The 14,676-nt window shown below is 39.3% G+C and overlaps 1 protein-coding gene across 1 annotated transcript; it reads right to left on the bottom strand.

The window, feature by feature from the left end:
* Positions 1-1,147: 1,147 nt before the first annotated feature.
* On the bottom strand, positions 1,148-8,903 carry LOC122652674 (dolichyl-diphosphooligosaccharide--protein glycosyltransferase subunit 4A). The gene is made up of 2 exons (XM_043846480.1): positions 8,897-8,903; positions 1,148-1,382 (listed from the first exon to the last, which is right to left on the bottom strand). The coding sequence occupies exon 2, from the start codon at positions 1,380-1,382 to the stop codon at positions 1,269-1,271; it is 114 nt and encodes a 37-aa protein (XP_043702415.1). The 5' UTR covers positions 8,897-8,903; the 3' UTR covers positions 1,148-1,268.
* Between the last annotated feature and the right edge of the window lie 5,773 nt (positions 8,904-14,676).

Genomic DNA, 14,676 nt, shown 5'->3' with positions numbered 1-14,676 from the left:
CTACAAAGTACAAGTAAAATCAAACTTTTTGAACCTTTCTTCATCGGTGTAACCAACTAACTTACCAATCACATCCTACCATTGGACTCTTACGTCGTTCCTTTTCAATATTTGTATATTTTTTCCCAACCTTGTCCCATCTTAGAATTATGGGTGCTTAGAGAATTAGTCCTTAATATTGTCATCAAAGGTGGTTTCACTTCTTACATCTACATAGGTCAGTCAGAGTATGCACCACAATTAACACACCCCGCAATTATGAGCTGTGTAGCTAATTAAGTGTTTAAATCTCAAGCAGCTAATTTGACTTTCAACAATCCCACAATCCAGCAGAGTGAATAACTCGTACCCTGATATAATTTTTGTCACGCTTCATTTCTAATTTACACCGCAATTAAACTGGCAGACTTATTACCAGGAAAAAAATAAAACTAAAAACCCTAGCAGACTGCAGGTGGGATGCTATATCAAGGTCAGAACTGTCACTCATTCTCAATTCCTTTGCCCATGTATTTGACGTAAATGCCCCCAGGATCACTGCCTAAACTTCTTGATAAATCACAGTAATGGCTGATAACATCCACCCCGTCTTGATAAATCACTGCCCAAACTAGTAAGCTCACCATCTAAACATGCAAATGGCCAGACACAGGTTCCTTCATTGCCAATCTAAAGCTGAATTGTCTCTCTACAGTTCAGTTTGTCAACAGAAGTATTCCATTGCTTGGTGAATAATCTTTTGGTACCCAGATGCAGCCTTCATGTACTCATGAAACTAATTATCAGAAATGATGCAGAAGAACCAGAAAGAGGACAATAGAAATGACATTATCTGGATGTGGTATTTAAAGATCAGGGTTCATAAACACTACATTTAACTGTCACCGTGTATTGCTACAACATGCGTCAACATGTATGTATTACTCAGACAGAACTTGGAACAGGAAAATTGACACAGTTGCAGGACAAATGGTAGCTTGAAACAGACAGTACTCAAGAATGCACATCCAGTAGCATCACGGCTTCTGCTATCAAGTGATAACTGAGATTCAAAATTTCTGATTCTACCAGAGGATTTCACTTAAAGATTTATAAAGCAATATAAGAGTAAAATAAGTAGGAAAACTGCATACACATAGGAAAGATCTTAACTACATTAATCTAATTAGACTTGTAACAAAGTTCAGTCACAAAAGTTGGCATCATCTATATCCCATATAAGGCCCCATTGAATAGTGCAAAAAAAAATGTAGGCAACAAACAAGTTCTCAGTTCCCCTCATATTTTGGATCGGCCATCACATAATGGTAAGCTATTACAAGAACAAATATAAAGACGCCAAGAAAATTGGCAAAAAATCCAAGGTCTTGGTCATCGATCATCTGCAAAGAAGATACAAGAGCACCATATATTAGTCAAAGCTGTATAAAATAACTACATAAGAATGAAGCACACCTGACTAGTCAACTCGATAGGATCTCTACATGAGTTTACTGATCAGATATCAGAAAAGTTAAGGCTGGAACCAACAGCAGGTGTAGCACAAATACAAGTGAATGCCCAACAGTAACAATTTTTCAATATAGTCAGCTATCACTGGGTGATGCTTGTCAAAAGGTACCTTCCTTGTAGTTTAGTCACTACTAAGGGGTACATCCTGTCATCCATCAGCCCAGAAAGCTAACTACAGAAGAAGACCCAATTTATAGGATTCTCACAAGATGTCACACCTACATGGCTAGTTCATAGGTATTTATTATTTATCAATGAACTGAAAATGGATTGATGCAGGGCATCATTGTACGGCTGGCCCAGCCCAAGGCCTAGCCCTTGTGTGTTCTTTGGAAGTGGGGTCCACATGGGAACAGCTTCAACAAATTTTGTTATGTAATTATGAAGTTCAAAGAGTCTTTTCATATTTCCTAGACATATTTAAGAGTACTTTCATGTTTCTAAGTAGAAGTCTAATAGCCACTAGTGTATCTCCTAGTTTTTAGTATTTGTTTTTTGTATTCCAGAATTGTCCCCCAAAAAAAAAATTCTTCTCTTGTGAGAATGCTTGTGAGTTTATCAAGTGTGCTTGGGTGGGACTCCTCAAGCGGGCCTAGGTGGGACTCCTATGGCTGGACAACTAGTGGGACTATAGTCTGTCAATTTACCTTATTATCATCAACAATTGGACACCATCTTCAGCAGCCGAGCTCCATTACAACAGGTCAGCAAGAATTTTATCCACCACTTATTTCACCAACTCTATTCTACCCTCTCAGCCATCAGTTATTCTTTTCCTAAACCCCGAAAGCTGTAGCCTTCTTCTAGCCTTATTCTCTGCCAGATTTCGATCTTGGCAGCAGCCATTTTTTGGTCTGCACCATGGATCCAAGTCTGATAGAAGGAAAAAAAAAAAAGAAGGGGGGGGGGGGGGGGAAGGAAGACCAGAAAACTTGATGCAATTAATACCACTGAGGAAAACATACTTCTCTAGGATTCTTATTATATCTCACCAAGCCATAAGGAATTTATTGGCCAACAGCAGGGAATAATTATCTACATCCACCAGAATTTAGGTTGCCAGCAAAGACTAGTAGACTTGACGTAATCATTTCCAAGTACAATTAGCAAAGATAGATGAAATACGGAAGGAACAAATGAATAAGGTAAAACTGATGAGGACTATCTCTGCCTTAAATCTGCTTCTACTGAGAAACCCTTTGTATCAAAAATTGACTTGTACAAACGTCAAAATGGAACGACTTAGACAAACTCCAACTTGGAACCAATTAGTTTCATAATAACTAGGTGTGATACAAGAGTATACTCAACTTAAAGTTGGATTCCAGTTGCACTGACACTTGCCTGAATGATGCATCTTTGGCTTGGAGGGAAACTTGCAAGTATAGACATCTTGTCAATGATGCCATTCTTACAAGCATTGATGATGGATGTGACACATTCCTTTAGCTTGACAACTCCTAATGGAGTGCTTATTTCCTGTTATGGTGGTTGCATAAGATATGATGCTGGTTCCGCTAGAATGGCCAAGGTCTCCTCTATTATTCGAGATGATGTTTGGTGTCCAGGTCCTAGTAACTCCAGTAATCTGATTGAGGTTTGGTCTAGTCTCTCTTCTAATCTTTTGAGACCTAGGGGTAGTGGTGATTTAGTTTTATGGCTTCCAAACTCTTCTAAGAAATTTACCTCTGCCTCTACTGGGAGCATAGTTGTCAAGGTGTCGCCTAGGCATCCAGATGCCTTTCTCTCGCCTTGATTTCTGGTGTCGCATTGGTTGCCTTGGGCGCCTTGGTTTTTAACTTCTCGATCGCCTTGACAACTATGACTAGGAATTTGATTCGATCAAAATCTCCGAAAATTCCTTGGCATAAGATTGTCTGGTTCAGTTCAAGTATTCCTAGACATAGTTTTATTGTTTAGCATGCTCTGACGTTATCCCTCCCTACCCAGGAGTTCTTCCTCAAAATAAACTTGTGATCAAAGCATGAAGCGGAGAAGGACCGAAATAGAAGTCAGAAAAAGTTTTGTTCACGAGTACTGTTCACATGAACAGTACCCGAGTTACTGTTCATGTGAACAGTATTGTGGGTCCAGCTTAGATTATGAGTGCTTCTATTTTCCAATATTCTAGAAGAGCCTTGGACAGTAGGACACTGAAGGATCGATGGGACAGCTTCTAAAAGATTTTTCCTTTTGTTATTTCAGTCCTTATTAGTCTTAGCTAAAGTAGAGTTTCTATTATAGTTGCCTAGCTGAGTTAGAGTTTCTATTTTAAATACCTTTTAATTTTGTTCCATTATTTGTAACCCAAGTCTCAGCTCTTATAAAGGACTTCCTATTTTATTTGTTTCTATTTTAGGCTCAACCCTTGAGTCTATTTAATGTACTACCCTTAGAGGCATCCAGAACGATTTATGATGAATGAAAATTTGCCTTGAGCAATGTTTATTGTCCTGGTGAGATGATGAGAAGCTGAGAGAGCCAACCCTATCTCCTTTTCTATCTTCTTCTTTCTTCTTCCAATCGATCCCTAATGTTGCTGCTACTGTGAGGTTGCAAATCAACTGCTGTTACAACCCTTGTGAAGACCAGAATCAATTCTCAATCATCAAATCAAGGTCTGCTGCTGTTACACAATCAAGTGTAAGACTGCTGCACACCTGTAGCTCTGTTTCTCTGCCAGATTCTGCTGCAACTTCAAGGCTTCAGAACTCATCAACTACTGAGCCTATTGAGACCATATTCTAAAAATCTTGGGAGTACATCCTGCTCTTCCATCGACTCTGCTTGGTTACCCCAACTGCTGGCCAGATTGGTTTCTCCATTGACTTTCTATTTTGAAGACTGGTTTCTATTTTCAAGCCTTATTCAGAACTCAGCAATCGACCATCAGATTTGGGCCAAATTTGGAGCAAACATTCACCCAACCAAGGGTAACCTTTGATCAGAATTGGAAGACTTCCTCAGTGCCGGTTTGCCTAGAACTTCTTACTTTCTATTTTCTGGTTTTCAAACTAGACTAGGCCTGGGTTTGGGAACTGTTTGGTGCTTGAATTTCTTTGTATTGTGGGTAATTCTGGGGTTAGTTGACTTTGTAAATTAGCCTTACATTACTATCTGTAATTGTTGTTATTGTTCTCAGTAAGTGTTGGCCTCATCAAAGATCTATCCTTCCTTTCAGAGAGAATGAAGATGGATCTTAAAAAATTTCAGTGGCAATTCAATCTGCGACTTTATTGGAAAGCTAGCCTTTTGTATTTTGATTCACCGGTGGAAAAGAAATAAAAGATGGACCTCCTCGTCACGTACTATAGAACAGATCTGGGAAGCCATTATTTTTGAGATCAGAAATACACTTCTCCCCATTTGTATTACTAACCTAGATACTCTGAGAAATAGACGTATGTCCATATGTTGGGACCTTTCTCTTATTTCTCCCCCATCCCTATATTCTTGATGTAGCATCCTTTTAGCTGTTTTTCCCTTCCCCAAATTTTGATGTATCATCCTTTTGTTAGAAGTTTTTGTCTTTTGTTGGGAGGTCCACCCCCCCCCCCCCCCCCCGGAATGCTTGCTTTTTATGACTTCTGTATTGTTCTCTACTCTCTTACCTTAATATATTTCCATATTCACCCAAAAAAAAAATTTTGATTGACAATACAGCCTTAAACCTTCACTCGGCTAACTTTTCATATCAAATCATGTTTTCATAACTTGAACAGGATTTGCATGTATTAGTCTTCAGAGATGGAGACATCTGTTAAGAAAGTGATACAGCAGTAAACCAGGGCCATCGGTTGGGTCATGATTGGAACAGAATTGGGCCAAAAAATGGTCCAATCGAATGGGAAACTTTAAGTACTCAGGTTCAATGAATCATTCCAGTCCACAGCTGGAATCTTATCAAGATAATCCTAGTCAGCAACTCAAATCATGGAGGCAGTTTAGAAGTTATTTTGTTATTTTATTGCAATTAGTAGGTTGGATTAGGACTCTAAGTCCAGCTTTGTTGGGTTAGTTTTCTGCTTTATTAATTAAGTTATTGAGATAGTTTAGTACACCTCCAAGTCAGCCATCAACTGGAGAGGCCTTCTTTTCTGTTTGGGTTTATCGAAGCTGTGTTAGGTATGCATTCTTGGAATGCATTCTAGGTCGATTTCGCATTCTCGGGCAATAAAAACAACTATTTTTATCACCCAAGAATTCAAATTCAACTTAGAATGCATACCAAACGCTGCCTGAGTCTGTTTAGGAGTCCTCCAATAGACTGGTCAGTGCAGAGGAGTTTCCTTTTCAGTTTGGCTTATCTTTGTTAATAGTTACAAGTAATGAACCACAGGGGTATTTCTGTAATAATCTTTTCAGTTTGGCTTATGTGTATTTGAATTTTCTTGTAATTACCTAATACACATTTTGTTATAAATAAAGGTGACTGCAGCCGGTGGATACACTTCTTTTCTTCCACTCTGTCTGCCCTATTTTCTCCCATTTTGTTATTTTCTATCTTACGAAACCTTAGACATTGGTTAGTTTGTGAACTTATTTTGTTACGTGGTATCAGTCCATCAGAGCACATCTAATCAATGTTATATAGCTTCATCGATCCTGGTAGATGTTGAACCATTGGGTCCATGCCTCATGTTTTGATGATGGAACTACCCTTTGGATGATGGTATTTGGGATTAATAATATGTGTATGTTCGTGAAAGGATTAAACAATCCCTTGAGTATAATGAAGCATCAAAATGATTTAGAGTCATGGAGGTCTTCAAGATTTAAAGAGAAAGCATCACCAAGAGTCCAAGACCCATGACCATCAGAGGATGAAGAGTCCAAGTCTTGGAAGCACATATAAGAATAAGAACACTCCATAGCATAATATTTTGTTTTTCAATTTGAAAATTATTGTGATCCTACATATTAGATCTCTCATGCCTGAAAAGCCCCTTAAAAGTCATTAAAGACCTAGTTGGAACAATCCAAACTTAAGCGGCTAGAATTCTGTTCAAGACATAGTGTCAAAAATCAAAATACATCCGCACCTTGTAGGAGACGTCCAGACTCAAGGACAAGACGTCCACACCCTTGCAGGGACATCTAAAATAAAATGGTAAATAAGTTGTGTCCACAGTCTGAGTACATTTGCATACTTTAAGGAGATGCCCATGCCCTTGAACAAACATCCATACCTTTGTGTAGATGGACCCGAACAGACATTTCAAACCTGACGAACTCCCTCAAGCTTGAAGTCCACACACTTGAGAGGACATCCGCAAGTCTAAAGCAGACGTCTGCACTCCGGTGGAGATGTCTGCTTGTCAGACCAACAGCTAAATTTTAACGATCATATTTTCAACCGTTGAAGCTTTAACGGCTATTTTTTCACTGTTAGAGGCCAGCAGATGTCCGCACTAGTCAGCGGTCATCCGCACGAGTGATTTAAGCTTATTTCGGCCTGATCTATTGAGTATCACTTGTGGCCTACATATATGGAACTTTGGGCCTTAGAATAGACAACTCAACAGTAGCAACACCACTATTCCTTACGAGTTAACTAAGAACCAGTTTCTTTTGGTAATTAAAGGATTTTGAGCGATTGTTTGTGATTTTCATTTGCAAATCTTCCTTCTAGAGGGATTCTGCCCTTGTAGTCTGCAAATCCACCTTTGTAGAGGTTTTATTTCTTTTTCTCTTTTATAGTGTTGTAACCTTGTGTGAAAAACACAAGAAGAGTCACATGGTAACTGAGCTAAATGTAGGGTGTCAGCCATTCGGAAAACACCTGGTTCGGTGTGAGCCATTTGGAAAACACCAGGTATGTAGTGAACAAGGAAAACTACTGTAAGGGTTTAATCGCTACCTCAAAAGCAATTGAGAATGAAAAGCCTAGAAACTATGACTCTAGGTAGTGAATGTAGGCAAGGTTGCCGAACCACTATAAAATCTTTGTCTCTCTCTCTCTCTTGCGTATTATTTCTTTACCCCATACTTCCTTTTGAGTGTGGGTGTGAGTTCATTTCTTTATAGCTTCCACGTTTAATCTTAGAATAAGTCTTGAACTCCAGCTTCAAATTGCTTCGAATTTTTAAAAACCCAATTCACCTCCCCTCTTGGGATACCATCCAGTTCTACATGAGAGTCTTCAAGGAAGATGTGCGTATTGTTGCCTTGGACCCAAGAAAGAGCCTAGATGCCTAGCTGACGCCTTGACAACTATGTTGGGGCTGCAATTGATATTGGTCCTGATCTGGTATTTGGTGTGGCTGCTAATTCTGAAATTTTCTGCTTCTATTGTGGATGTTATTTCAATATTATAGGTATTCAAAACCCTTGGTGGATGCTATAGCAATAAAACTAAAGGGTGCCTCTAGCGACTTACTGTAGGTTGGATTTTCAACTCTTTAAGATTGATCACTAAATGTAACTTTTCACACTGTTCTCAAACAAATTTTGATTTTCTTCAAGATCCTTGATTCTCTTGGCCACATTATATTGTTTGATTGTTATCCATTGTCTTCAAAAATCCCATCCAAGTGATTGGGATTTCGGAGCTTAATTCAAGAAACCAATAGATTCAACTCTTGGTTCAGTTGGCTACATCCTAGAACCCAGGGAACCCATTTGAAATTAAAGGGTCACCAGTACCTCAACTGGCTTAACCTGATATTCATGGAAGATTACTATTTGAATAAAGAATAGCCATCACCTCCATGAGAAATTATAGCAGTGTAGTCCAAGCATCAAGGTAGTTGATTGACCAGTCATTTTCTCGCAAATTACAGCTTAAGTACTATTATACTGCATTGACGATGTTTGCTAGTTGGCTGAATAGAGGGAAGTAGAGATCAACTAGTATCAATATGTAAACGTTACACATAACAAGTAGATCAACATTTTCCCCTTACATCTATGATTACATTGTATGCAGAACAAGGGTTTCTTTTTAAAGATCTTATAGCCTTGCACATTCAATGATACTTACTGTTGCCTATAAACACTTAAACTAATGTTACTTCTTAAGACCACCAGTAGCCAAAGGCAAATCATATACAATTCACAAATTACAACCAATACCTATGAACACTACATTGACAAGTAGGATCCATTCAAAGAACACAAGCTCTAAGTGCTTCCAACAACTGTAAATCTTATGTTCGAATAAAGGCCCTCAAATTAAAGGGCTTTTTCACTTAGCATATCTGTTGGGTGTTTAAATTTTTCGTTTCAATTGGCACCTTAATTTGTCACAATAAAGAAGGACTGTTGAAGATTAAAATACGAAATGCAATCGCCTCCATGCTACAAAAAATAAAACTGAAAGGAATACCTAACATTCCAAGATTAACATAAAATAGAACAAAGAGAGATGTAGGATTTCAAAGACCTTTAGTTTTGCCGAATGGATGCACGAACCTAGATTATCTTGGCTTCAAACCTACAAAGAGATCGTTAAAAGAGATCAAACACAGACACCTTATGATATCCTCACGTTTAGCAAACAAATAGTCTCGAAAGAAATTCAAAAAAAGGGAAAGAGTGATAGGGACGTCTTACACTCTTATCTCAATACGATTCAAAACCAGAGAAAAGCTGATCGGAGATGCCGGTGGTCGATGACGGTAGAGAGAGAGAGAGAGAGAGAGAGAGAACGATCAGCCTTTGAAACTTTTAATCTGATATTCGAGGAGTAAATAATATGGAATAATGGAATGGGAGAGGGATAGCCACACTGCCTGCGTTGTAAACTAGCAGAGCCACCAATGAGGGTGCAGGATAGAGCATCCATGGTTTTGGTGCACGGTATCAGAACGGGTATCGATCAATTCGGAAACTGATGTGGTATTAGATTGGTATTTGGTATTGGCAAGGATATCAGATAAATTTTCCCCTGATCCACTTTTAAAATAGGTTTTTTTGACCGATTTACCCCTTGTCCGTACCATTTCACCGATACAATATCAGCAGGGTAACGAGATCGGCAAGGTGCAAAACTGGTACAGATCGCCTGATACAGACAATCCGATACCGATACTTTGAACCATGAGAGTATCATACAAGAGGGGCAGGGGTCATTTCAAACATGGGAAGGGAGAGATAAGATACACTGCCTGCTAGCTTGCAACACGTAGGCGATGTGCCGAATCATTTCTCTTTAAACCTAAGGTGTATACTGCACCTCCTCATATGAATTATTATATTAATTTTGGAGAGGGATATACACACCGCCCACGTGTGGTAAACTAGAAGGCGGCACCAATGTGGGTGTGGGACTCGCATCACACAGGAAGGACAGAGGGGTTATTTGAGAGAGAGATACATCGAGCGCTAGCTTGGAGTACAAAGGAGGTGTGTGTAGCCTTTTCCCCTTTTTTTAAAGAGAGAAATAATGTTTAAAAAAGTCATGTGAGAGGGCGTAGAGTACCCTGCTTGCTCAAGGAACCCTATCCATAATATTTACAAGGTGGCTAGGTAATCATAATTACCAAAATACCTATGGGTATAAATACTTCGTAATAACCAAAATACCTATGGGGTTATAAATACTTTTCGTGGTGATAAAACCCAAAATGAAAAAAATGAAGAGGAGTGGAGTGGGCATCTTGAAAAAACAGAATGGGGTGGGCTAAGGTATGGGTGTCAATTCGGTACGGAACCGGGTATTCGGCTTGGATCTGGTTCGGTTCCAAGCAATGGCAGTGGGATCTAGATCTGGATCAAATCCCGGATCGGCTCTAGAATTGAATACTCTAACCGATCCTGGTATGTTCGGTTTGGATCTGATTACAATTCGGTTCTTATCTGGTTACTATTTAAAAAAAAAAAACTCATGGAGAGAGAGACCATTACTTCTATATCTTAAATACACAGCGTTGTAGCATTTTCTTGTCTTGGAACAATGTAGTAAGATCAATGGAGGAGAGGAAACAGAGAACTTGAAGGATGATCCCACAAGCTCTACCTTCGGCCTTCAGTGTGTTCGTTCAAGACTCATGAGCAGAGAAGAAGCTTAGAGAGAGGTTAACTCCAACTTGCAAGGAGGTTGGAATTGCAAGGCTGTTGAAGATGGAGAATCGACTATGAAGCACTTTCAACACTAATAGAGACGGAGAAAATGAAGCGGTAAAGAGAAAGATGTGAAGGATTGAAGAGTTACAGAAGAAGTTGTGATCGTGAAGAAATCTGTATTTAGTTAGACATAAGGACTAAGGAGTAAGTGACATAAGGCTTTAAGGCACTAAGGATTAACCATCAACTTGGAGTCTTAAACCATTAAAACTCTAAACCTAATAAACTATTGGCAGAGTGTTCTCTGCGTGGGACGTAGGGGCCACACTGCCCATGGCAGCCAATGAGAACCCACACATTGGCACATTGGGGGCAGAATTTCTACCATTCATAGGGGGTGCACCGGTCATTTCCGCCCCATGTGTCTGGGCATGTCACCTACGTCTTACACAGAGAACATTTCTCCTAAACTATTAGGGTTTTAAGTTAACTTTTAAGGCGGGTATTTGGTTAGATTTGTCGGTTTAGTGGATAGATCCGGATCCAAATGTAACTGAATTATAAAGACATTTTCAGATTTAGGACTTAACCATATTAAATTCGGTTCAGATCGTTTCAGGTTATTCGGTCAGGATCTAGGTTCGGTATTTGGTTCCTGGTTACTCATTGACACCCATAGGCTAAGATGAGTGGAGAAAGGGCAACTACTTTCCTTTATATATAAAGAGGGTCAGTGTTCTTTGGGAGGGATCATGCCCCTATGTGTGTGCGGGGGTTAATGAGAGCCATGCACTTGCATCAGGGGTGGGATTTCTGTTTTTCATAAGGGGTGGGGTGGTCATTTCACCCCATTGTGTCTGGGTGTGGGCGGTACCCTCCCCCACAAAGAACTTTCTTCCATATAAAAAAAAAGGAAGAGAATTCCCCACGACGTCATTGTGGGGGGAATCTCCCATGTCACCAATGGGTGATTCCTTCTTGTCCTGTTGGCGGTTCCTCTCTCTTCGTTGCTTCATGACCTCTAACTCAATTCCCGATTTGCTCTAGTCTTTCTGCGGCCCTCCGACGACTTTGGCAATGAGTTTGGGACTTCTTTCATATATAGTTATATAGAGTACAAATCAAGTCCTTGTACCTTGGGACCGGGTGGCGTGGGGATCCCAAGATCGCTCCTTGTACAAAGACCTAATCCAAATTCAAAATACACACACATATAGATCAGGAATGTGAGGCCAAGCTATTACAAAGAGCCTCCATGGCCCTAAACTTCCCTCCACTACACTAGAGTTCAGATCTGCTACCCACATGGGGACGGGTGGGGACAGATTTGAACCCTCCATGGGGGTGTGGGACCCATGCCCAAACACAGAGAAGGGTAAAACTCTTTCTACCCTTAAACTCTTTTCTTTTTATAAAAGTAAAGGGTATGCATAATTTTCTAAAATTGACGAGTGTTTTATAATTAGGCGATACGTATACGAAGGTACGTGAAAATTTCCCTTCTATTTATTTTGTAGAAGTGTAAAACTCTTTCTCTTCCTTCGTTGATTTTTGGTGGCTTCGCCATTAGGCAGACTCGATTATACGCACAAACGTAAGCAAGTCACCACTCTTCTTCATCAGATCATGGGTTGCCTTATGCATTTTCACTTATATCCCCTACTCCTCTCCTTATCTATATTTTTTTGCCTAGGCCAACACTCCCATGTGTGTCTCTCTCTCCTCCTCAAAACAAGGAGGCAGAGGTGTCTTTCTATATAGGTAGGAGAGAGATACTCATGAGAGTGTTGACTTGGGCCACTCGCCTGGATATTGTTCTTTTTCCCGTATTTTTATTATTATTTTTAGAAGAGGGTTCCTTGATATCAACATGGCTCCTGCACCTGCGCAAGGCCAATGAGAATGTGCACAGAAGCATCAATAGAGATATAATTTTCGCCTTCCATGAGGAGCAAGATAGTCATTTCACCCCATATATCTAAGCACACGGGTCACCCTGCCTTTCAGACTTCGTTTTCCCTTTGTGTTTATAGAATCATTTGACCACGCCTTACCTCCATTTTGAAATGGCATGATTTTCTTGACCTCTCAACCCATTAACACCATACCGTACATTATAAGTGTAACCGTCAACTAACATTTGCTCTGGCTCCCTACTTTCTTCCAAGTTCCATGGACTACTAAATTTTGTCGTTTAAGAGACTGATCCGTCCTTATAATTTCTATCACTTAGATGTGAGGTTACATTATTTATTGGGTAATTTACACATATCACCCTTGAGGTACCACGTAAGTATAATCAAACCCCACAGTTTTCAAAAATTCTGTGTATCCCCCTAAGGTTCACAAAAGTTAATACATGCCCCCATTCCATTAGTTTATGACTAACAATGTTAAAAACATGGGGTGAACTGACAAAAATACCCTTACAAGAAAAAAAAACCCTGCAACTCATAAACTAACGGAATGGAGAAGATGAGTTGCATGTTTTTTTTTTCAAGGGCAATTTTGTCTGTTCAACCCAAGTTTTTAATATTGTTAGTCATAAACTAACGGAATGGGGGCATGTGTTAACTTTTGTGACCCTCGAGGAAGTACGCAAAATTTTTGAAAACTAGAGGGTTTAATTAGACTTATGTGATACCTCAGGGGTGATATGTGTAAATTTTCCTTATTTATACTTTTCCATTCTTGACGAAGAATAGACTATTTCAGGAAGTAGATAAGTTTATCAACTAATCAGGTTGGCTAGGCTTCAAATAAACTATATGGATAGTATATATCGCTTCCAATCCCTTTTGATAGGCTAAGCTTCAATTCAATCGAACTCCACAATTGTGTTCTAATAAAAGTTTGGGAGAGGGTTTCATACAACGTCAGATTGTAGTTTTACACCAATAGGTGGGGAGGATGATGAATCGTCCAATAAGGGTAGACATTTAATGAGGAAAGAGGATATGGGACCCATGGGTAATATGTGAGAGAACATGTACAAGAATTTGTACACTCACGTCGTGCGATTCATTTTCTCTAAAAGTTTATTGTTAATTGTTTGTTCATTTGAAGAAAATTTAAACCAGTAGCTTCCCACACAATTGGCATGTACGAAACCGAAACTATACCAAAGAGTATTACAACTCACATCCAATTCACATCCCTTATCCTCAAAACTGTATATAGAAATAGGGTAAATTACATGTATCTCCCCTGAGGTATGATTTAATTATACTTTCACCTATGAGTTTTGGGAAACTACACATACCTCTCCTAAGGTTTGACATAAGTAACAAAAACACTCACTCTGACATTAAACGTTAAATTTTTTATTTAATTGACCAAAATACCCTCAACTTCCCTAAATTGTATCCTTTTCAATGGATTTGGATTAAGGAATAGTCAACCATCATCACCTTCTTCTTTTAGAAATCCTAATCTCAGTGTTCAATTTTATCTTCAAACCCTTAGCCGAGCCATATTTCCATGACCAAACCCAGCCACCGACCTCCTCTCCTTCGTTTTTTCTGTTTCAGGGAGAGGGAAAGAAAATAGAGGAGAAAGTTTTGGGGTTTAAGACCGAAATTAATGGTAAGGAATTTTTTTTTTCAAGCAGGTTTGGGGAAGATGATCTTGAAATGTTTGCATTATCACCTTTCCTGTTCTTCTGTAATTCCTCCACCCATTCGTGTACGCCGAAGGAAAAATTTGATCTTGAAATGTTTGCATTATCACAGACCAGCTGCCGACCTCCTCTCCTTCTTTGTTTTTCTGTTTCAGGGAGAGGGAAAGAAAATAGAGGAAAAAGTTTTGGGGTTTAAGACCGAAGTTAATGGTAAGATCCATTTGAAAATTTTTTTTTCAAGCAGGTTTAGGGAAGATGATCTTGAAATGTTTGCATTATCACATTTCCCTGTTCTTCTGTAATTCCTTAACCCATTTGTGTACACCGAAGGAAAAATCTGATCTTGAAATGTTTGCATTGTCACAGACCAGCGAGTTAGGTTCTCTGTTTGTTGAAAAGGAAGAAAGACAAGAGAAAAAAAGAAGAATCATAAGAAGGAGAAGGAGATGACGGTCACTCCGGCGGTTAGGATCGCTGGCCGAAAGCTCTTCATGATTTGTGAAGAATCACATGATCCTCACTAGGGGTGTAAATGAATA

The sequence above is a fragment of the Telopea speciosissima genome, chromosome 2 (genome assembly GCF_018873765.1).
Source record: "Telopea speciosissima isolate NSW1024214 ecotype Mountain lineage chromosome 2, Tspe_v1, whole genome shotgun sequence".
In the NCBI taxonomy this organism is placed as follows: Eukaryota; Viridiplantae; Streptophyta; class Magnoliopsida; order Proteales; family Proteaceae; genus Telopea; species Telopea speciosissima.
Note: the sequence above shows the minus strand (reverse complement) of the source record. Positions and strands in the feature narration are given on the sequence as shown.

Excerpts from the sequence above, each read along its gene's own strand:
- LOC122652674 (XM_043846480.1), bottom strand. The coding sequence starts at position 1,382 with ATGATCGATGACCAAGACCTTGGATTTTTTGCCAATTTTCTTGGCGTC.